Below are 25,397 nucleotides of genomic sequence, written 5' to 3' on the forward strand. Positions count from 1 at the left end.
ATTCAATTAACTGTAAAATAATAATGATAATAATAATAATAATGATTAAAATTTATTTTAAATAATAACAATGCAAAATATTGTAAAATAACCTTTTTTACTTTTTTTTTCTTCTTGGTGCTTGAGCCCATAATGGAATGTGTTCATCAATTTCAACCCACAATCAGAGATTGTATAGTATAATTTTTATATATTATAGTATATTTTTATATATCAAACATAGAAAAAGTATATAGAATAGTTTGAGCATTATTTTAATCCAGGAAAGTAAGAATGAGACTAAGGTCTTCGTGACTTTGCTGAGAGAGACCTGGGCACTCAGCCATGACAGAAAATACTCTTCAAAGCACTGAATGGCATAAGCCAATAGCCAAGTTATTTTATTATGGTGTGTTCACACTTGGCAGGTTTGGTTCGATTAAAACGAACTCTGGTGTGATTGCTCTGTTAGTGCGGTTCATTTGAACAAGTGTGAACGCTGCCATCCGAATCTTGGTGCGCACCAAACAAGCGGACAGAGACCGCCTGAATAGTGGGTCTCGGTCTGCTTCCAAACAAACTCTGGTGCAGTTCGACTGATATATGAACGCAACATGGACCAAAGACATCTAAACAGACCAAAAACAGGAAGTAATTTGCCTAATACTGACCTCAAGCATACCTGTTTCTTCTCATCATAGGAGTTATGTTGCCCATTATAGTTCGGTATATACAGGCGTTGGAACCGCCATCAGCCGTCCTTGCAGCATATCTTCATTTGTGTGTGCAACGGAGGAATTCCTGGTGCTGTTTTGACTCCTTTACACATTTTATTAGCTCTTCATTTGTTTTCCGCTTGTAAAAATACCACCATATATACATGTATAAATCTAACGAGCGCATTTTGCCCAGCAGCCAGCATTGTTCTGGATGTTGGGAAAGTTCCGTCGCAAAATATACGTCATAAAAGCTGTCCAGTCAGATTGTGACTTTTTCCTGGTGTCTTTTGTTTCGTATCTTTAGGTTCGATGTTAAAAATGCCAGTGTGAACACTAAGCGAACCAGGACTAAATGAATTATTTTCTTTTTTGGTCCGGACCAAGAGGACCAAGAGAACCAAACTACAAGTGTGAACACACCCTTAGACTGTTATATTCTATTTACTTAGAATGTATACTTTCATAATAAATGAATTTAAAAGTTCTTTTTTTAAAATAAGCTAATTCCACCATTAAAAAGAAGCCAGAGAGTATGTGAGATAACGGTGGCGAACAAAGATAATGGAAAAGCATGCTTTTTGGCTAAAATGTCAAAGAGAGGTGTGCTTATGAGGTAATGTGTGATAACAGAAGTGTATAAACAAGTAAGTTTTGAATGAGGGGATTGGACGATACAGCTGGCACCTCGGCTTTGTTGTTTTGCTCAATAAAGTCTAACCTTTGACACCTGGAACCCCTGGACTTCGAGAGTTTTTTTGCTGAGAGGGAAAGAGACTTCAATATTCCACAACAATTGCAAGCAATTTTATGGCGTGTGAATAATTTTATAAATACACAAATGGCGCTTAATAGGAAAAAGGTTCCCAACCCCTAGATTAAATCATATAAAATTATGTTTTTGAAAATATTGAGGAAAACCAGTTAATTTGTAACCACATTTTAAGGTTACATGACAATTTTCCTTTTTTTTTTTCCTTTTTGTTTTACAGTTAGCTTTCATGTTTCCAGATTGTAGGAGATGAATAGTCATTGCAAACTTGATCTCATAATCTCTAGCTCAGTGGCATGTACTGTTTATCAAACATAGTTCTTTATGGCATAGCTGCTGTGGGTGCCTGACTTTGTTAAGGTATATCTTGGTGAATAGTTGACTCGCTCTGGTGGACAGCTTGTGCAGAGTATCACTCCACCAACAAACAGAAACCCTGCTGTTAACCAGCCCACATAGATAGCCGCTCCCATCTCTCTCTTTAATGCCTCGTGCACTATGGGATTATAAAAGTCTCTGATAATGGAGTCGGCCGTCCAGGACACAGGCGCCAAAGTAGTCAGTCCAGAAAGCATAAAGGTAACCCCAGACACCACTACAATCCGAGCTTTGGCACGAGGGTTACTTAGGCAGTTAGTACAATCAGCCCCAACCAGGAAGATGAGGAAAGCCAGGCAGGCCAAAGCCATGGTGGTAACCACTAGCCCACGTGCTGCCTGCAGGTGAGGGTCCAGATCCAGCAGGGCATCATACAGCTTACACTGCATCTGACCAGTGCGCTCGTGCACACATGTCATCCACAGTCCTTCCCAGAAGACCTGCGCCACTACGATGTTTGTGCCGATAAAGGCGGTCACCTTCCACATGGGCAGGGCACAGATGATAATAGTTCCTACAAAGCCAATCATTGACAGAGTGATTCCCAGGACCTGAAGAGCCATAGAGAGCACTGTGGAGAGGACATGAACCAGAAAATCAGAGACAATCTTTCAGAAAATCTTGAAAACTTTGTTTATATCAAAGTAATTCTGCAATAGCAGTGGTTTTCATGATGATAAACATTGAATTAGGTCACAACATGAATCAACTAGCACATGAATGAAGTGTTTTTTCAGGTGTACAATCAAGGTTTCATAAAGGACTAGAGCTGAATGTCACAGTTATATTTTACAGTATACTGACAGTGTTTACTTTGTGCTACTTTGAAACTGTAGCTTCTCAAGTTACTTATAACTTAAAGTAGTTAAACTACAGTCAAGCTACTCTTTTATCCCTTATGTTGTATTCCAGTCATTTATTTTTTATGAATTTTTATTTTACTTAATCCAACTGAAATAAATTCCTTGGCTTTGTTTTACATATGGTATCTGAAAACGTCCTGGTTACTTGGGTAACATCTGTTCCCTGATAGAGGGGACGAGACGTTGTGTCAATGTAGTGATACTAGGGGTCACTCTTGGGAGACTGAGACACCTCTGGTCTTTGATAAAAGGCCAATGAAAATTGGCAAGTGGTATTTGCATGCCACTCCCCCGGACATACGGGTATAAAAGGAGTTGGTATGCAACCACTCATTCAGGTTTTATGCTGAGGAGCCGAGACAAGGTCTGGCCATTTCAGCGGGTAGTTCAGCATTGTGGCAGGAGGGACACAACATCTCGTTCCCTCCATCAGGGAACGGAGGTTATGCAAGTAACCAGGACGTTCCCTATCTGTCACTCACTCGACGTTGTGTCGATGTAGTGACACTAGGGGTCCCTATAAAAAACGTCACAACTGGCTGAACTGTGTTACATGAACTGGCGGTGTGTGACAGGAAGACAACTGTGTGCCTCGTAGCCAGTGCAACAGGCCAACACGTAACCTCACCCAACATAGTTATGAGTGTCGAACAGCCCTTTGGGGACAAGTCAACTACCCAAAAGATAGAGACAGGCTAACCTAGTCGTGGCCTCTTTTACCCTTCTTTTTTTCCACTCCCTAAAAAACAAGGGGGATTATCCGACTGGGCCGGCAGGTCTAGTCGGGGGGTGTCCCTCCCAAGGGGAGGACACCGCGGAGACCGCACTTCACCCAAAGAGAGGGGGGGATATTTAAGTGGAAAATACGTCACATGGTCTTACCGACCATGTGGAGAAGACTCATGGTAGATCCTACCCAACGGGGGAGGAGTTACTACAAACATGGAGACTGTGGCAGAGAGGGCTCTGCCCAAGGAAGACGCAGTTTGCCAACAGGGAAATGAATTAGTGGAAGATATACATCGAATGGGGTTACCTTACAGGGAACCGCCACATGCGGAGCACCTACCCCAGAACAGAGCTCTTAGTTAGCACGTGTACTGGGCCGGCAGTGAGTCTCTCCAAAAACTCGACTGCCACAGGGCTCGGAGGAAGTCAACCAGGGAACATAGTTTGTGAACACTACTGGGAATTAATGGCACACGTCTTCAGCTCAGAGGAGGTGAAAGGTGCTATGTGCAAGCAATACACCCGGTGAACCAGGTGTAAAACCCCTTCTTCATCTCGGCAAGTTCTATCGCACCCTTCCGTAGGAGGGTGGCGATCTCCGCACGCAAGGTAGCAGCATTTTCGTCCTTCACCAAGGTGAAGTGGATACCGCTGAACCTGGGCGGACACCTGGCGAACTGAATCGCGTAGCCAAGTCGGACGGTCCAGACCAGCCATCGCGACTGATTGGAAAGCGCAAGCCACGCATCAAAATTCCGCGCAGGGGAACCAATGGGACAATGTCATCGGATGTGCCGGCAGGTGGGGCCTCGCGGCATGGGCTGAGCTCAAGGTGCCACACCATGTCATGGCTGTGCTGAGTCTAGGGACATCGAAGCACTTACCTGGCTCCTTGTGACCACCCCAGGAACAGCCTGGGACAGGGGAGGAAGAGGCCTGTCCTCGCAACCCGTGGAGACCGTCACATCGGGGGCAGATTTGTGCCACAGCTGGGCGTGCAGGGGCAGGGAGACCGCCGCTGGAACGCCAAACCTGCAAGGGAAAAAAGGTGGACATTGGTCGTGATGACAACCGTGCACACCGGGTATGTGACCCAGGGAAGGAGGAAACCGCTCTTTTGCTGAACTGTTGGGTACTGCAGCCACCTGGGCATGTGGCGAAATAAAATGAAAAGGCAACAAAAGATTCTCCACTCGGCTCTCCACCGGGGGATGGAGCGGTCTTACTACCAGCTCCAATGCAGTGGGTTTCATCGACCTTGGGTCGCCCGTCTCAGGGGAGCTTTGACGACCTTTGTGGGTTCTTGGCGGCCGGCCATGAGACGGGTGGCATCTGCTTCCTGCGGTGGGCTCCACGCCAGGGCTGGGCCAAAGGGGTGGGCTGCGGCAGAGCCGGTGCAGTCACCGCAGGGGGACACCCTTGGCAACGAGCAGTTGGGGTGCGGGATCTTGAGTGCGCCAGGGCAGGATATGCCGGATAGCCTCCGTCTGCTGCTTCGCCATCGAGAACTGCTGGGCAAAGTCCTCGACGGTGTCGCCGAATAGGCCAGCCTGGGAGATGGGGGCAGCAAGGAACCGTGTCTAGTCAGCCTCACCCATCTCGACCAGGTTGAGCCAAAGGTGGTGGTCCTGGACCACTAATGTGGACATCATCCACCCAAGAGACCGCACCGTGACCTTCATCGCACAATGTCGAGAGCCTGTCCCTCCGGCCGAGATGAAGAAGGGGTTTTACAGCCCCTACTTCATCGTGCCGAAAAAAGGCGGTGGGTTGCGGCCAATCTTGAACCTGCGAGTACTGAACCGGGCTTTACACAGACTCCCGTTCAAGATGCTGACGCAAAAATGCATTTTGGCGAGCGTCCGGCATCAAGATTTGTTCGCGACGTTAGACCTGAAGGACGCATACTTACACGTCTCGAGTCTACCTTGACACAGACCCTTCCTGCGGTTTGCATTCGAGGGTCAGACGTATCAGTACAAGGTCCTCCCTTTCGGCCTGTCCTTGTTTCCTCGTGTCTTCACAAAGGTCGCAGAGGCAGCCCTTACCCCATTAAGGTAAGTGGGCATTCGCATTCTCAACTACCCCGACGACTGGCTAATCCTAGCTCACTCTCGGGACATGTTGTGTGCACACAGGGACTTGGTGCTCTCACACCTCAGTCGACTAGGGCGTCGCGTGGTCATCACGCAAGTCTGTCACCATCTTTTCAGCCCTTGGACCGACCTCTCATTTCTACGGGCAGGTGTTCCTCTAGAACTGGTCTCCAGGCGCGTTGTGGTCACGACAGACGCCTCCAAAACGGGCTGGGGCACTGTTTGCAATGGGCACGCAGCCGCCGGCTTGTGGACAGGCCCGCAACTGCATTGGCACATCAACTGCCTCGAGTTGTTGGCAATTCTGCTCGCCCTGTGGAGGTTTCGGCCGTTGATCCAGGGCAAGCACGTGTTAGTTCGGACAGACAACACGCAACGGTAGCATATGTCAACCACCAAGGCGGTCTGTGCTCTCGTTGTATGTCACAACTCGCCCGCCGTCTCATCCTATGGAGTCAGCAGCACTTCAATTCGCTGCGAGCCACTCACATCCCGGGCAACCTCAACACTACAGCGGATGCGCTGTCATGGCAGGTTACCCTCAGGGGAGAGTGGAGACTCCACCCTCAGGTGGTCCAGCTGATTTGGAGTCGATTCGGACAGGCACAGGTGCACCTGTTACCTCCCAAGAATCCTCCCACTGCCCGCTCTGGTACGCCCTGACCAAGGCCCCCCTCAGCATAGACGCGCTGGCACACAGCTGGCCCCCTGGCCTGCGCAAATATGCGTTTCCTCCAGTGAGCCTACTTGCACAGACCCTGTGCAAGGTCAGGGAGGACGAGGAGCAGGTCATTCTGGTCGCACCCTACTGGCCCACCCAGACGTGGTTCTCGGACCTCACACTCCTCGCGACAGCTCCCCTGGCGAATTCCCCTGAGGAAGGACCTTCTTTCTCAGGAACGGGGCACCATCTGGCACCCGCGACCAGACCTCTGGAATCTCCATGTCTGGCCCCTGGACGGGACGTGGAAGACCTAAGCGGTCTGCCACCTGCAGTGGTAGACACAATCACCCTCTACGAGGTGCCTGTATGCCTTTAAGTGGCGTCTGTTCGCTAAGTGGTGTTCTTCCCTATGGGAAGACCCCCAGAAATGCGCAGTCGGATCAGTGCTTTCCTTCCTGCTGGAGAGGTTGGAAGGGAGGCTGTCCCCTTCCACCTTGAAGGTGTACATTGCCACCATAGCAGCACACCACGACACAGTCGTCGGTAAGCACGACCTGATCATCAGGTTCCTGAGAGGAGCCAGGAGGCTGAATCCCTCCAGAACATGCCACGTCCCCTCATGGGACCTCTCTGTAGTTCTTCAGTGTCTACAGAGAGCCCCCTTTGAGCCTTGACAGTCAGCTGAGCTTAAGGCACTCTTTTTGAAGACTGCCCTCCTGACTGCGCTCACTTCCATCAAGAGGGTAGGAGACCTGCAAGCGTTCTCTGTCAGTGAAACATGCCTGGAGTTTGGTCCGGGCTACTCTCACGTGATCCCGAGACCCCGACCGGGCTGTGTGCCCAAGGTTCCCACGACCCCTTTTAGGAACCAGGTGGTGAGCCTGCGAGCGCTGCCCCAGGAGGAGGCAGACTCAGCCCTGTCATTGCTGTGTCCGGTGCACGCTTTACGCATCTATTTGGATCACACGCAGAGCTTTAGAATCTCTGAGCAGCTCCTTGTCTGCTTTGGTACACAGCGGAAAGGAAGTGCTGTCTCCAAACAGAGGATCACCCACTGGCTCATTGACGCCATAGCTATGGCATATCATGCCCAGGACATGCCGCCCCCGGTAGGGCTACGAGCCAATTCTACCAGGGGTGTAGCAGCCTCCTGGGCCCTGGCCAGGGGTGCCTCTCTAACAGACATTTGCAGAGCAGCGGGCTGGGCAACACCCAACACCTTTGCAAGGTTCTACAACCTCCAGGTGGAACCGGTTTCGTCCCAGGTAGTGGCATGCAATACAAGCGGATAAGCCCGGGATAGCCGGCCGGGTGTATCACTTGCACATAGCGCCTTCCACCTCTTTTGAGCTGAAGACGTGCGCCATTAATTCCCAGTAGTGTTTACAAACTTTGTTCCCTGGTTGACTTCCTCAGAGCCCTGTGGCAGTCGAGTTTTCGGAGAGACTCGCTGCCAGCCCAGTACACGTGCTAACTAAGAGTCCTGTTCTGGGGTAGGTGCTCCGCATGTGGCGGTTCCCTGTAAGGCTAACCTCATGCGATGTATATCTTCCGCTAATTCGTTTCCCTGTTGGCAAACTGTGTCTTCCTTGGGAAGAGCCCCTCTGCCCCAGTCTCCATGTTTGTAGTAACTCCTCCCCCATTGGGTAGGATCTACCTTGAAGACTCTCCACATAGTCGGAAAGACCATGTGACGTATTTTTCCACTTAAATATCCCCCCCTCTCTTTGGGCGAGGTGTGGTCTCCGTGGTGTCCTCCCTTTGGGAGGGACACCCCCTGACTAGACCTAGCGGCCCAGTCGGATAATCCCCCTTGTTTTTTAGGGAGTGGAAAAAAAGAAGGGGAAAAGAGGCCACGACTGGGTTAGCCTGTCTCTATCTTTTGGGTAGTTGACTTGTCCCTAAAGGGCCGTTTGATACTCATAACTATGTTGGGGGAGGTTACGTGTTGACCTGGTGTGCTGGCTACGAGGCACACAGTGGTCTGCCCGCCACACACCGCCAGTTCACGCAACACAGTACAGCCAGTTGTGGCATTTCGTAAAAGGGACCCCTAGTGTCACTACATCGACACAATGTCGAGTGAGTGACAGATAGGGAACGTCATGGTTACTTGTGAACTACCCGCTGAAATGGCCGGACCTTGTCTCGGCTCCTCAGCATAAAACTTGAATGAGTGGTTGCATACCAGCTCCTTTTATACCCATATGCCCGGGGGAGTGGCATGCAAATATCACTTGCCAATTTTCATTGGCCTTTTATCAAAGACCAGAGGTGTCTCGGGCTCCCAAGAGTGACCCCTAGTGTCACTACATCGACACAACGTCTTGTTCCCTCCATCAGGGAGTGGAGGTTACACAAGTAACCATGACGGTTTATCACAGTAATTTTTTGGAACTACACCACTTCATGTTGCCCCCAAAAAATGTAAAATGTGCTTTGATCCTTAAAGAAACTGCTGCATCATTTCTTTGCATAATCACCTGTTGTGGATGTGACATTCTCTGAATGAAGACCGTTTTAATAACTATCTATAAATACTACATATGGTATACATGCATGCATGGCTAATATAAAAAGTATATTTCTCAGTTGTTTCCAAGTCTTCACTGAATTATTGTTAGATATGATGCATTAATACAGATTTGATGTTGCCAGGTTTTAACTCAGAAGCAGATCTGTAATTAAAATGATACTTAACTATTATCTAAATGCTTGTTATGATTTCTGTGCAGAAAAATCCACCACACCAGAAAAAACTAATTGCTTATTTTCACTTATTTTGGTGAGGCAAGTGGCTTATTTTGGGTTGGTTTTTCCAGACCAGGTTGCTTATTTCTCTTGCGAGATCTGGCAATACTGCAATTGGTATTTCACCCACCCATTGGCGCAGAGTACTGTCATTTTAAAAAGAACATTGTTAACCAATATTGTATCAATACAATTTGTATGTATACAAATGTCATGTAACTTCCCAGAGCACACACATAGTGTGTTTGAATGGCTGTATCAGTCCTCTGGCACACAGAAAACAGAATTAAGACAACAAAGCAAGCATGTAGGTAACATGTTTAATTGATTTGAAACTGCACAGCATTACCTAGAAATAATACAAGCATTTGCACAAGCATTTACAAAAGAGAATTAATTCATTATTAACACAGACGTAGCACAATAAAATTTGCAGCACTGTAAAACTATTTCTAAGACATTTTGAAATTAATGTTAAAAAATATTTATTAAACTTTTCACATAACATGTTTTATGGTCATTATACAATTTGTAATGAAAATGTCTGTATTAAATGCTAACATTTAACAATAAGGCTCCATTAGTTAATTAAGGAATAACTGACAACGGACCGTTGAACTGTTGAAAAATAATGCACACCCAAGGTGGTAATGTGGTCACGATACGCAGCGGAGTGTGTACGTTCGGGGGAGATGAATAATCCCTTTATTGTCGCTCAACCATGTACACAAGTGCAATAGTGTGTGAAATTCTTGGGTGCAGTTCCGAGCAACATAGTAGTCGTGACATGAGACATATACCAATTTACAATAAACTTCAGATTTACACAACACAATTTAAAATCTAATATACACATAATTACACACAACACAATATACAAATAGCATACAATGTACAGTATACAATACACACAATATAGAATACACATTATACAATAAAAAAAATAGTATATATAGTATATATAAAATTTACGGTAGGTTGTATTGTACTGTATTGACAATCAGGCTGTCAGTTGATAGTAAGTTGCCAGTGTGTTGTTAAGAGAGAATATAATTTATGACAGTCCGGTGTGAGATAATAAGAGTAATAAAGTGCAGTGCTGATGTATTTGATCGTGAGAGATCAAGAGTTCAAAAGTCTGATTGCTTGGGGGAAGAAGCTGTCATGGAGTCAGCTGGTGCAGGTCCTGATGCTGCGATACCGCCTGCCTGATGGTAGCAGTGAGAGCAGCCCATGGCTCGGATGGCTGGAGTCTCTGATGATCCTCCAAGCTTTTTTCACACACCGCCTGGTATATATGTCCTGGAGGGAGGGAAGCTCACCTCCGATGATATGTCTGGCAGTTTGCACCACCCTTTGCAGGGCTTTGCGGTTGTGGGCTGTGCTGTTGCCTTACCAGGTATTGATGCAGCCAGTCAGGATGCTCTCTTCAGTGCTGGTGTAACAATGAACTTTGTAAACTTCCCAGAGACAAGGCCATGAGAACGCCAGCAACACCCACCATGATGGAAATCACAACCAGAGCAAGAGCAGCTTGCAGATCAGGGCTTAGTGCCAGCATGGAGTCATAGACTTTACACTGCATCTGTCCGTTACTCTCCACCACGCAGCTCATCCAGATACCCTCCCAGAAAATCTGAGAAGTCACAATGTTGGTACCAATGAAGGCTGTTACTCTCCACATGCGTAAGGCACACACATTTATTACCCCAGTCCAGCCAAATAGGGCCAGGATGCAACCCCGTAACTGCATGCCCATAGATGCCATTGGCTTCAGTCTTTTCCAAAACAAAATCTCTGTGTAAACAGGCTGGATTTAGAGAAAAGTGTATGCTACTCCAAGAGAGAATCTACTTAAACTGAAGGAATAGTAGCCTTGTGAGATTCAATGAGTTTGTGAAAATAAAGGGTTTTAAAAACATGTGATTGGTTTACATCTCTTTTGTCAAATCCCATAATCCTTGTTGGAAGCATACAGCCAACAAGAACACTTGTTATAGGTTGAGGTCAACCTTTATTTATTTAGCTTAGTCAGTTTTAAGTTTATAGTATTAAAATGAGAGAAAAAATAAATATGTTCCCAAAAGTAATGTGACCGACATCTTGTTAATATGCAACCCAGATAGCACACGTACATCTCCCAGATATCTCTTAAAGGGCATTTCATCTGGAAAGTATTGCATTCTAATTAACATCTGATAAACATCTTAAAAAGATATGATTTACAAACATTCTAAATCATAAATGTCTCAAAGACATCTGCTGAATGTCCGCGTCCATGAGGGAACGTCTTATAGATGTATTGCAGATGAGAAAACAACCGAAAAAAATATAGTTTTCAGATGTAAACACACATCAAATAGACGTCTATGTGATGTTTGTGTGCTATCAGGGAAGCAAACATCTTTGCTAGTATCATCGTTGATACCTAGTCCAACCAGTTTGGGAGGATTTGAACAAAAGGGCATAGTTTCAGCCAAACTACTTTTGAGATTCAGGTTTAGAAGAATGTTTAGTTGTAATGTTTAAAATGGCCAAACGTTCTGCATTTTGAAATATGTGTAAGAAAGAAAGAAAAAACTTGATTAAAAGGGCAAACAAGTTTATTTTTCTTACCCCATTGGCAAATAGTTTTTTCTTGTTGTAAGCTTTAACCCCACCAAATTTGGTTTGATTTCTCCGAAAATAAAACTTAATATCTTATGCAATTCTGCTTCCTAAATAATTGTTCATGTTTTAAGCATATTTAGATATTTTTACTGGAAAATAAGACAAATATACTTTTTTTGCAGTGAACATGATCTGTAATGTTTTCTTGTGAAAACATGTGTAAATCCTCAGTACTGTGAATCTACTATTATGAAATTAGGTCAGTGTAGTGAGATCACTCTATAATCACGGCACAAAATCATAATAAATAACCTATGCCATGTCAGATAATGTCCTTTTCCTTGGAACAGAGAAAAAGCCAGAGGTGGGAACAAAAAGGCTTTATGAATAAAGAGTCTTTGCATGTAAACAGTCTTTGTGTGAGAGATCTCCGTTCAGACGTAGGCTCTGTTGCTGGCGACGGACCGTGGCTGAGAGTACATGACCCCGTAGTTGTCTTCTTTGGGTGGGCAGGAGCTACACAGAATACCTCCTCCAAGGATCAACAATGCAGCCGCACCCCAGCCGATGTAGAGTGAAGCCCCCATCTCCCTCCTCTGGGCATCGGTGAGAATGGGATTATAGAAGTCCCTGATGATGGTGTTAGCTGACCAACAGACGGGGACCAGGACCAGCACTCCTGCCACGATGAAGATGACACCACTGGCGATCGCCACCTTTACCTTCGCGTCTTCCTTCTCCACAAAGTTGGTGCATTTCCCACCAGCTATGCCCAGGATGAGCGCAAAGAAGCAGACGATGATGGCGATGACCACGAGTGCCCGAGCGGCCTGCAGGTCCTGAGGTAAGGCCAAGAGCGAGTCGTAGATCTTACACTGCATCTGTCCTGTGCTCTGCATCACACAGTTCATCCACAAGCCCTCCCAGATGGTCTGCGCTGTCACAATATTAGCCCCGATGAAAGCTGTCACCTTCCACATAGGAAGAGCACAAATCATGATAGCTCCCAGGAAGCCAATAAAACCTAGGGACATGCCGAGGATCTGCCGACACATGGATACCATTTTCTTCTCTTTGGTTTGATTTCACTAGCTTAGAATTGTTGGCTCTGCTGTTAATTTGAATAATGACTTGTGTCCTCTACCTTCAGAATTTTAAGATGCTCATGGGAGGGAGGAGATAATGCCAAAATGAGATGCACCTGAAACCAGGATAAGGTGAAGAATCAGGCCTGGCCAGATTCCACAGCAGGGAACACCGGCTAGTTTCGATGAGATGCGCATCAATGAGGCACTCAACGACAAACATGTCAACCGAAAGTATTAGGTAAATGTTAAACCAGAGGCTTGTTGAGAGGCAAAACAAATTATATAGAGTTATAGATAGAGCTAACAGAGCAAAAATATAAGCAATGGAATCAGTGTTTTGATTAGTTATGGCAGAATGAATTAAAGACGACTTCTTGACTGTTTTAATGAAACCTGTGCTACACTGTAATAAGTATGTATACAATAGGTTGTATACACTGTATACAACCTACTGTATATATTATATATACTGTATTTTATTGTATACTGTGTATCTTTATTGTATGTGTATTCTATATTGTGTGTATTGTGTACTGTACATTGTTTATTATTATATGTTGTGTGTAATTATGTGTATATTAGATATGTATATTTTGTTGTGTAAATCTGATGTTTATTGTAAATTGGTATATGTCTCATCACTGTCATGAATGCTATGTTGCTCGGAACTGCACCCAAGACTTTCACCCACTGTTGCACTTGTGTATATGGTTGAGTGACAATAAAGTGATTTGATTTTGATTTGATTTGATAATAAACCACATGACAGACTGCAGTAACTTTCAGTTACTTTCTTGCCGGATTTTGTGGTACTTTCTTGGGTATCTTTTGAAAGTGAAGTTGATAATGGTATCATAATTTCACATTTTTAACTATTTGGCAGTGAACTGAAAAAAGTTTCATGCTCAAGTCTCAGTTAATCAGCTAATGAAGCAATATAAATACATGTAAAAGAAAACTTTTCACATTGCAATATATACATATATATATATATATATATATATATATATATATATATATATATATATATATATATATATATATATATATATTTATTGACAGAATATTCCCCTTCTGTGGTGGAATAATCAACGTTACATTCTCCATTCAGAAATCTGACATGACAATATATGCCCATATATATGATATTATACAGTAGTTCATATACTTGAACATATACAGTAGTTCATATACTTGAACATATATATATATATATATATATATATATATATATATATATATATATATATATATATATATATATATATACACACATATTAAAATCCCAATAGTTTTTGGAAAATATATGTTATTTATATTCTGAAGTATTTTTAAATACATGTTGCATATATATATATATATATATATATATATATATATATACAAGAATGTGACCTTATATATATGAACATATTTCATGTATGTGTTGTGTATATATTGCCATATATATATATATATATATATACATTTTTTTTATTTAATTCCATCAAACAAGCTTGCTGTACACACAGAAAAATTACCTAATCACTATATACATATGTCATTAGCATTACAACATTGGAGACATAAACAAACAAAATCATCTTCATTCAAAGGCAAGCAAAGAATAAGATGTCACTAAGCGAGTCTCTAAATAGAACAGTTCTTGGGTGTATAGATTTTAAAGAACAAACCACTGATATTATACAGATTATGTCATACAATTTGGAAGCAGTATGGTATCAGTCCGAAACATGGTCAGTTTGTTAAAGATATTGTCCTGGGACAGTTGAGTAAGCGCCCGGGGCTGGATAAGGTTTGTTAGGAATGTATGTCCCTGTTCCAGTATATACAGCACTAGGTGCATATGTTTTGGTAGGCATATAAGATCCAGGAGGCCCGTACACAGGCCCTTGGTAGGGGTACATGCCTGGGTAATTCGGGTACACATCTTGTCTTGGTGGACAGGAAGTACACAGAATGATCCCTCCAAACAGAAGAAACCCTGAGGCGCCCCAGCCAATGTATATGGATGCTCCAAGCTCTCTCTTCTGGGTCTCGATGGTGAGAACATTCTGGAAATCGGAGATGGTGTAGCTCGCAGACCAGCAGACTGGGATGAGGCCGATGACTCCAGCTACGATGCAGAGAATGCCCCCCAGGATCAGCACTTTGGCCATGGAGGATTCATTCTTCAGGCAACTACTGCACTGCCCTCCAACAAACGTCAAAAGCATCCCAACGAAGCTGACCACTATTGCGATGACGATCAGTGCACGTGCTGCTTGCAGGTCCTGGGTCTGTCGCATGATTGAGTCTTGAACTTTACACTGCATCTGTCCTGTGCTCTGCATTACGCAGTTCATCCACAATCCGTCCCAGACGATCTGACCTGTGACGATGTTTGCACCAATGTACGAAGTGACACGCCACATGGGAATACCACAACAGACGCATAGGCCAACAAAACCAATAAAGCACATGGTCTGTCCGGACACTTCTTTAGCAATCCTCCCCATGTTGAAGCTGCCGGTGCTGACAAAACCAAAAGCAGCTGTTGGTCTGGTCTTAACCCATATGTGTCTGAGAAACAAGCAGGAAGTGATGGTCTGTTAGACATGGATCCTCATTGGGAGGAGTTTTACATACCAGAGTATCTGCCTGATTATACCTGCTGAACAAGATTCCTAAGAGTCACAAAATAGTCAACAGCTTGCTCAGGAGTGCTCTTCCTGAAGACATATTCACACATACTTTTGGTTGCATGTACCTTTGTTTGCAAGTATCTTCGTTTCTCCTTTTGTAACTTATCTAAGTCAAAGATGAGACATGTCATTGATTTCGTCCCTGTGAAAAAAGGTTCTGTCAGAATTTCTTGAGTGGAAATTGGTTGCCATTAGCAGAAGAGGTGAAATGTTGTACACTCTTCTACAGAGCAGATAAAATTCAGTATGATCACATGGGAAGTTGGCATGCTGCTACAGAATGTTCCAGTACCCGGGAATGCGGGAATTGCGGCGAGAGATGCTGAACATATCGGCAATGCTAACGAAGGTCATCGCTGACTTGGAGTCTAACTCATTAAAACTTCATATGGGGCTCCAGTAAATGTAGTGTGCTACGTTTAGGAGCAAGTTTGGTTATTAGCAATAATTAATAATTATCAAAGATAATTATTAATTATTAAAATCAATAGAACATTGATGAGAATCAATGTTAGCTTTTTTAATCCTTTAAATCAACAATTATCAAAGATAATTGTTAATTGTTAACATCGATGAAACATTAATTAAAATTAACACTAGCTTATTGATCATTCAAATTCAAGAATCTTCAAAGATAATTATCAATTATCAAAAATCAATAGAATATTAATAAGGATTAACATTGACGGGGCACCACCCTGAAATCAGGGACTAATAACCAGATAGTAAAACAGTCTCAATATTAGAATGTTTTCTTAGGAAAATCGACATCCGAAGAATATCGATTTTCGGGAAAAAAACAATGAATGAAGGTTTGAATCCAAGCATTGACATCCCGTCAGCATGACACAGGCGTATGCAAAACAAACCAAAACACTTCTCTTTGTAATTTAAACAAAGTTTATTTATGCAGTAATATCAATTAATAATTAATACAATGCAGTCAATAAACTTCCGACTTACAACTACAAACTAAACAGTGATATGATTAGATATGGAAATAAAAATAATCCTATAATCCATAAGGTGTGTGTGTGACAGTGTGTGTGTGTGTAAGGAGGGACGCGCACAAAATGGCGGACGTGACTCTCGTGGAGAGTATGTCACGCGAGACTTCTGGCCAGGGAATATGTCCGCAAATGGGGGCGGGGAGAAACCAGTCAATGGCGTCTACCAGTTACCGCGTGTATCTGCTTATACGATAGCTTAGGGACAAAGCTGGGCTTTAGCATTTAAGCTATCTACGAGCCAAAATGTGTGCCAGAATGTTTGTGAGGGGTTGCGTGCGTGCGTGTGTGTGCGTGGTTAGTACGAGAGAGAGAGAGAGAAGTGACAGCCCTAAAGCCGATTTCGTGATCGTGGGAGAGAAAGCAGCTGTTAGTTCATCGCTCAGAGACGCGGTGGACGGCTCGTAAACAGTCCCGCGTACATTGACTCTTTAATGGATGAACTCAGTTTACCTGTCTCACTTGCGATGGCGAAATTGCACAACAGTCCAATTTGGTTGGACCACAATACAGCAAAACAAGATCATGATAATTAATACTCTGAGTATTAATAATAAGCGGACATGGCGGTCCGTAAACTGTATAAGCAAAAACCTTGAAACACAAGAATAACACACTATAATATTCTATCTCTGCCCAGACGTAAACCTCTTACTTGAATCGCATGAGGACACAAGTAGAATGTGTTTTCCTCCGTCCTTTAACTCTGACCCGGTTCCTTGAGGCTCGAGTGATGACGGGAGGCCGTTTCCTCACTCTGTCGGCGGGCGGTATGGCTGTTGATTCTCGGCGGGCTGGCGGAGAACTCAGAAATGTCGACTTGATTGAGGATGAAAGAGAAATCTTTAATCTCTTCACTTCTGTAGGCAAATGGATGAAGATGCGAATTGCTCGGCGGTCTCCTTCGGATCCGTTAGAGTGTTCGGTTGAACACAGAGTAATCTCAACTCGTCCAACGAGATGGAGATTGTATGGCCACAGTTTCAAGTCGGACGTTACTTCCTTGTGCCACGAGGTTGCACCTGAGAGCAGTGATGAAACTGCGTCTATACAGGATGAACAAAGTTGCTAGAAGCAAATCCCAGAAGCATTTCAGAGGTATTTCAACTCCTGATGATGTCATGTTTGAGGGACGTTCTGTTGTGTGCCTCATCCAATAGGAGTTGAGAGTTTGATCCTTTAGTGAGCAAGGCTTCATGGGATTTGTAGTCTGTTTTGGACTCCCTTTGTTTGATTTTGGCGCGATTTTTATCAGTAAGATTTACGACTTGGAATGTGGGGGCTTGAGTTTTTACGACTGTGTTAGGCCTGCCTTTGTCTTCTATCTGAATACATGAGGCCCAACACTGTGATACATCGATCGATCACTGCCATGGAGACAAAATTCACTGAGGTGGTTACAAGAGTGGGGGATGTCGAGAAACGGATTGATTATCTGGAGTCATCGGAGAGGGAATTATCTGCTAACCCACTAGTGACCAAGGTGGATTTGGTCTGGGAGAAGTTGGAGGACTTGGGAAACCGTAGCCAGTGGAATAACATCCGTATCGTTGGTGTTCCTGAGGGAGAGGAGGGACATGATATGTTGAAATTTCTGGATGGGCTCTTCCCGAGTCTGCTCGACATAGCAGGCCTTAAGCTGGAAATCGAGCGATCTGCTGAGGGAGACAGGCCCTGATACATTCTGGCCAAATTTCTGATATCATCTGATAAAGATCTCGTGTTACATGAGGAGAGGAGTAAATGAAGGCTTTCTTGGAAAAACCACAGCATTTTCTTGTTCCCAGACTTTGCGAATTCGACAAGAGAGAAACGTGACCGATTCAAGGAATGCAAGAAACTTTTACATCAATGGAAGGTCACTTTTGCACTGATATTCCTGGCCAAATTGAGAATAGATGCTAAGGATGGCCGTAAAACATTCACATACCCACAGCACTGGTGGTGGAGTAGTGGACTAAAGCACTGAACTGGTAAGCAAAAGGTTGTTGGTTCAATCCCCACAGCCGCCACCACCATTGTGTTCTTGAACAAGGCACATTGCTCCAGGGGGATTGTCCCTGTAATAAGGGCACTGTAAGTCACTTTGGATAAAAGCATCTGCCAAATGTAAATGTACTCATTTTGCAACCATGTGTGGACCAGGCTCACTGAGCATTCGCTTGACTGTTTGAAGAGTCTGTGCGCCTTTTTTGTGCTGGTTCCACCTAGCGGCCGGAGCTTATTTTGTGGAATATTTCATGCAAAGTCTTTGGGTGAGTAACTCATGTTGCAGCCAAGAGGACCAACTCATTGAAAATTTGTTTTTTCAATGAGTTGAAAAAACGTGATTTTTTTTTAGTTTTTTTTTGCCGGTTCCGCCTAGCGGCTGGAGTTTATTTTGTGGAGTAACACACCTTCGGACAGTTTTGTGGATTAATCTACACGCTCCTTGTGTTTATTCCGCCTATGGCTGTTGTTGGGTTTATAGATTATCTTTTGCTGTGTAATTTTGTCTCACAAAACTTGTATAGAAGCAACTGATTTGATCAATCCAACGGCAAAGTGTTGTGGAGGTTCTCGTAGGCATACATGGACTGTTTGAGTTTGGAGGTATGGGCACCAGTTGGCGCTGTCATGCGCGGGGTTAATGTACATGTTTTTCTTTTCTGTTTTTGTTTTGTTTTGGGGGATGTTCGAGTTTTTAATGTTACACTGTTGTTGGAATGTGATCTTTATAATCCTGTTTTTGACACATGATTTATTTTTTCATACATGTCAAAATGTAAAATGTTAATATGAATGGATTGTCTCTCTCCACGTGGAGTGTGAATGGGTTGGAGCACCCCATAAAAAGAAGGTTATTTCTCTTATGAAGCGTAAGAAATATGAAATAGGATTTCTTCAAGAAATGCATCTTTCTCTGCAGGAAGCTGAAAAATAGTAGGCACATTTTCTATAGTGCTGGCTCGAGTAAGAGCAGGGGAGTCATTACACTAATAAGTAAACATCTACAATTCAAATGTCTCAAACAGTTTAATGATAAATTAGGAAGAGTCATTATTGTTTTAGCAGAAATTCAGAGACAGAGTCTTAATTTGGCTAATATTTACACACCTAATGTGGATGATCAGGGCTTTTTTAGAGATCTTGAAGGGATGTTGCAAGACGCTGGCACCCCTCATGGTATAATATTGGGAGGAGACTTTCATATTTTGATGGACTCAGTCCTTGATCATATCGAAGCAAAAATGTGCAAGCCCCCTTGAGCAACATTGATGCTTCACAGGACTGTAAAAATCTTGGTCTTACAGATATTTGGAGACTTTTGAACCCATCTGGGAGGGACTACACATTTTTTTAATCAGTGCATAAGATTTACTCTAGAATAAATTTTGTTTTATATCTAAGTACCTCATTTCATCAGTTCTTGATTGCTCATTTGGAAACATTTTAATCTCAGATCATGCCCTGGTGTGTTTAGAGGTGTTGTCACATACGGAGAAAAATAAATCATATAGTTGACATTTTAATGTACAGTATCCCTTTTTTCAAAATTCTGAATTCCAACAAATGCTAAAGGCTGAAATCATTGTCTATATGGAGACCAACTGGTCCTTAGTATCCTCTGTGGGCGTGGCTTGGGAGGCACTTAAGGTGGTTCTTAGGGGCGGATCATACAGTAAAAGATGCATATATTGTAAAAGATTTGAAGGTGGTCAGAACAGCATAAGTGGAAATTAGTAGCCTTTAGTTGTAGAGGTCAAATGTGGTAAAAATCACCTTCCGAAAAAGACCTTGACAGAGCATCTGCTCATAATCTGGACTCAATAATGATTACACAAATTCCAAGCCCTGAGTTTCCAGTGCTAAAATACCATCACTGAAATTAGAAACTTCCCTCACAACAAGCTTTGAACCCAAAAACTGATTAATACCAACACTTAAATATTGAGATGACATCCAACCCAATCTCATGACAAGTCGTAAGAATAGTACAAGATGGCGAAATCGTAAGAAATTTTTCGAGTTGGCTCCTAAAAATGTACAACTTGTACTGTTGTGTACCACAGAAGGAAGAGAAACAGCAGGTTTTTGAAGTAGCGATTTATCATAAGTTTAACCCCAAACTTAAACCATAGTGTAATACCGTACCGTACATGAAACCTTAACCTCACCATGACTTTAAGAATAAAATCACCATTGTGTAATTAATTGGTGTAAGGTCATAAACGGTGTAAGAATAAACTGATCGACACGGGTAGAATTTTGCCCATTACATCAATTTTGCGTTGCATGTAAACACCTTAACCGCCGTTCTTACTAGCTTATCCAATGTGTGCACATGTTGTGCACATGCCTCTTCACGGTTTGAAGTCAAAAGCAGAACATTTTTCAAATCTGCTTTGTCTGATTTTTTAATTTAGCTGATTTTTGGGATCAATTAATCAGCGTATTGGTGTGCATGTAAACGGGCTCAGTTTTGCGATATCTCTAATTCAGTGATTGTGGAAAGTGCACTGGTCTGAACCCAATATTTTAGTGTATTTTCTCTTCAGGTGTTTTGAAGATTATACATCTGGTTAGGCAATCACATCTCAACCACAATTCTTGTTTATTCCTCCTTACTGTGGACATAATGAAGTATAGTGGGCATGCACTTTTGTAAACGAGTTGTTAAACTTGGATAAACTAGTGATTTTGCCATTGACTGATACCTTACACCACAGTCCTTGGATATGCTAGTATTATATGGTTATATTGATGCCCATAGGCATTGCTAGAACCTATTTAGGAGGGATTTAGCCCCCCTAAAATTAGTCTCAGCCCCCCTAAAAATCTGTTACCCAGTAATCAGCATGCAAATCTTTTAAACAGCAGTAGCACTTCACTAGTTTTAAGCATGTGACTGCTTTGGTGGCTTTTTCCACTAAAGACTGACTATAGCATGAGCCAATAGCATTGGAGTGCGGGCTGTGAAGGAGCGTATCATTGGCTTGACCCACTGAAGGAATACGCCCCATTCCCCCATTCAGTTCTTGAACAACTGAGGATCAGCACCTGTTGACCGACTGAAGGATACATGTCTTTTGTTTTTTTTTTCATTTGGTAATCTCGTTCAGCATTTTTGTCTTGCTTTTCAGTAAAAATATCAAAACATCCTTAAAACGACACACATTTACTTGACTAGCAAAATGGCATGATATTATGCCATGTTTACAGAGAAATCTAACAGAATTTAATGGATTTATGATTGAAGCAAGAAAAAAACTATTTGCCAATGGGTTAAGAAAAATAACCTTAACTCCTTGTGGTGGTGTGGTTACTCACCTCAATCTGGGTGGTGGAGGACAAGTCTCAGTTGCCTCCATTTCTGAGACAGTCAATCCACGCATCTTATCACGTGGCTTGTTGTGCATGACACCGCGGAGACTCACAGCATGTGGAGGCTCATGCTACTCTCCGCAATCCACGCACAACTTACCATGCGCCCCATTGAGAGTGAGAACCACTAATCACGACCATGAGGACGTTACCCCATGTGACTCTACCCTCCCTAGCAACCGGGCCAATTTGGTTGCTTAGGAGACCTGGCTGAAGTCACTCAGCACACCCTGGATTCGAACTCGTGACTCCAGGGGTGGTAGTCAGAATCAATACTCGCTGAGCTACCCAGGCCTCCCTGTTTAGTACAATACAAACAATAATGTGCATTGTGTGTAGTGGATAAAACACTTTAATAATCATATTAAAATATAATTAAGAATGTTGTTTATCTTCTTCAAAGTAAGTAATATCGGATATAAATGTTTAAGCAAATGATATAATATCAGCATGAAAATAGCTCGTCATGAATCCGCTCTGCAGGTAATCCCCAAGTCCTCAATCCATAAGATTTATCCGCCACAATAACAGTGCCGAATCTACGCAAAGTGTTCCTCCACAAGTAACTTGCAGTTTTATGCTTCAACCACTAAAGGGCCAAAAGTTACATAGTGCAGCTTTAAAGACCCCGTGAAATCAAAATTAAAATTTTGCTGCTTTTATTTCATATATATTAGCTTTAAACCCATCTATATGCTAGTGTACTTCTAAATGTTGACAAAATTCATTTTCAAAAGATATAAGCATTTAAAATCTGCAGTCTCTCACTTCTGGCTAAACAGACCCAGAAAAAATTATGTAACTGACAGTTACAGACTCAGTATATATAACTACTTTTGTTTGTGATTGATGGCCACAAACAATATATATATATATATATATATATATATATATATATATATATATATATATATATATATATAGATAGATAGATAGATAGATAGATAGATAGATAGATAGATATTTTGTTAAAAAGTGTATTACTTTAAATGCATGTAATTTCGATTTGTCACAATTGAAACAGTTAAACCTCAATCTGATTACATTTACATTTTATACAGATTCATAACTCCTGAAGAGGTTGTGCTGATTGTATCTCCAGTTGACAAAATTAATAAGATGTATAAAAAGTTCCCATCCAAAGTTTTGCCAACGTTGATCTGTTCAGCTCTGTGACCTGATGCATTCAGAGTATTTCACCATCCTCATCATATGTTGGTGGCTGACAGCCAATTAAACCGTATCGTCAGTGATATAACATTAACAAACAACTGAACAAATCACAATGTACATTGAAAATGCTGTGTTAATGTCACTATTTGCATCGCTCCTTGGTTCCTCTTCACACATAGCCTTTGGTTCCACCAGGTTGAGCAGTGTACTTTGCAGAGTAGTGGTCTTGGGAGGGTAGTTGGCACAAAGCAACAATCCGCCAATAAGCAGCAACGCAGAAGCAACCTAACCAATAAACAGCGAAGCTCCCAACTCTTTCTTCTGTGCGCTGACAGTTAGAGGGTTGTAGAAGTCCCTTATAATCGTGTTGGCAGTCCAACACACCGGAATCAAGCAGAGAAGTCCAGCGACAATGAAGATCGTTCCTGCAACGATGCCTACCTTGGTCATGGCGTTCTCATCCTCAATGCAATTGGTGCATTTCCCTCCAGCCATCGCTAGGAGGATGCCAAAAACACCCACCAGGATGGAGATGATGCAGAGGGCATGAGCTGCCTGGAGATCTGAGCTGAGGGCCAGCATAGAGTCATCATAGACTTATTACTGCATCTGTTCGGTGCTCTGAACCACACAAGTCATCCAGATTCCTTCCCAGGTGATCTACACAGTGACTATGTTCTGCCCAAGGAACGCTGTGATGAGCACCATGGGAAGAGCTCACACCATGATCACCCCGATCCAGCTGATTATAGCCAGGGCAATGCCCAGCATCTGTAACCCTGCGGAGAGTAGACCATGCTGGAAAGATGCTTCACTCATGTGTTGAGGCGAATGAGAGTGTGAGAACATATATAATCTGGTCTGTAGAGTTGCTTTAATGAACATCTGGAGTAAAGCGGGTCCTTTTATGCACCTGAAAAAAGTAGGGGTGGCGTGGAGCAAACAGGTGCGCCTTCATCATGGTTTGGCCCACGGTGATGGTGTCATTGCTCAAGCAATCCCAACGGCGAGTCTTAACTCATCTATTTAGTTGAGTTACTATTTAGCTATTCATAGTTATTGATAGTTTTGGTCAAATACAACATTAGTATAATTCATCGAATGGCAACATGGTTCAATAAAAGTACCTTTTTAAGAACAAAATGTGCAATACATGAATGAATGAAATGAATAAAATACTTTTGAGTTTCTACTATTTTCCTACTATTTTTTTTAATTTATTTTTTTACTACTACTACTATAGTAGTAATCCAAATATGAACTACATTGGTAAAGTTTGTTAGACAAACTTTGTAGATGGTTTTACAAAGGATAGATAGATGGATGGATGGATGGACGGATGGACAGATAGATAGATAGATGATAGATAGATGCAGTATCTGTCCGCAACCATCAAAAATGATATTATAGGTAATTAAAATGTAATAAAACGATTCACCATGTAATAAACACCCAATTGTAGCTGAATTGGATTCAGCCTATTTTGTTCCTGCTAATCACTGTTAATGTTAGAGTTTAGGAGGATGAATTTACATAATGCTAATTATATCACACATTTAATCTCTACTTAGATATAATTATGTGACAACCACATGCATTTAGTAATGGGGTTTTCTACTAAATTAGCCATTTCCAGAAAGCATTTCACATGGCAGTAAACATGCACTCAAGTTTTTGCTCTCACCCAAAGACACCAACAGTGAAAATGATTGTTTCAATGAGACGGACAGTACCGTAGCTCCATAATCTTCCTATTGTCACAGTCCAGAAACATGTTATGTTGACTTTCGAATGGGCAAGACCCTCTTGGTAGACCACACTTGGTAGACTTACTGTATTGCTTCAATCACCGCAACACACACACATGCAACAGCTATAAACCATTTATAATTCTTTCTGTATTAAATATCTATTCTAGCATTTCTAAGAAAATAAGAAGAAACAAGTGGCGGAATGCTGACCTTGTGTCCGATATCCAGAGAATGGGATGCAATCTTCCCCAAAGGCACTGCAGCTCTGTATCTTAAAATGTCCTCTTGTGTTCACCGTCCAAGGGTTTGCAGGGAACAGACATTAGAGGAACATAGTGAAACTGGAAAAAAGAGGGATAAAGTTTTAAGGGCTACTGATTGTTTCATTCATGAAAGAGAGCTCTGTTTGGTGGCCAAAAGTACCGTTAGGACAATAATGGCTCTATTTTACATGGCAGCTCATTAAAATCTTCTTGGCAAGAGTAGAGAGGATAGGGTTCCACACGCACGTACACAGGTAAGGAATGTCTACAATTAAGGAATTGAGGAAAGATGACTTGCCAAAGATTACCTTCTCAGACGGATTATTTGGAATGCTACAAAAGAAAGTGTGAGGCTCTCAAGCACTCAAATGCAAACTTGGATACAATGGTATCAAAAATACAAATTTGGGCAACACGTAACATTAATGTTCCCTGTGTAAAGGCTTTGTAACTGGGTTTATTTATAACCAATAAGTCATTTACAAATATATTATTTGTATGCAGTTATG

General features: G+C 42.6%; 3 protein-coding genes and 1 pseudogene across 3 annotated transcripts; all 4 read right to left on the minus strand.

The window, feature by feature from the left end:
• Positions 1 to 317: 317 nt before the first annotated feature.
• Positions 318 to 24,920, minus strand: LOC127429521 (claudin-4-like). The gene is made up of 2 exons (XM_051678584.1): positions 24,836 to 24,920; positions 318 to 2,416 (listed from the first exon to the last, which is right to left on the minus strand). Exon 2 carries the CDS (start codon positions 2,406 to 2,408, stop codon positions 1,776 to 1,778), a length of 633 nt encoding a protein of 210 aa, XP_051534544.1. The 5' UTR covers positions 2,409 to 2,416; positions 24,836 to 24,920; the 3' UTR covers positions 318 to 1,775.
• On the minus strand, positions 10,716 to 13,131 carry LOC127429524 (claudin-4-like). Its single transcript, XM_051678585.1, has one exon. The coding sequence runs from the start codon at positions 12,620 to 12,622 to the stop codon at positions 11,993 to 11,995; it is 630 nt and encodes a 209-aa protein (XP_051534545.1). The 5' UTR covers positions 12,623 to 13,131; the 3' UTR covers positions 10,716 to 11,992.
• Positions 14,043 to 15,193, minus strand: LOC127429516 (claudin-4-like). Its single transcript, XM_051678563.1, has one exon. It carries the CDS (start codon positions 15,142 to 15,144, stop codon positions 14,392 to 14,394), a length of 753 nt encoding a protein of 250 aa, XP_051534523.1. The 5' UTR covers positions 15,145 to 15,193; the 3' UTR covers positions 14,043 to 14,391.
• LOC127429989 (claudin-4-like) lies at positions 23,160 to 23,693 on the minus strand (annotated as a pseudogene).
• Positions 24,921 to 25,397: the final 477 nt, after the last annotated feature.

This window comes from Myxocyprinus asiaticus, chromosome 39, assembly GCF_019703515.2.
Source record: "Myxocyprinus asiaticus isolate MX2 ecotype Aquarium Trade chromosome 39, UBuf_Myxa_2, whole genome shotgun sequence".
NCBI classification, from domain to species: domain Eukaryota; kingdom Metazoa; phylum Chordata; class Actinopteri; order Cypriniformes; family Catostomidae; genus Myxocyprinus; species Myxocyprinus asiaticus.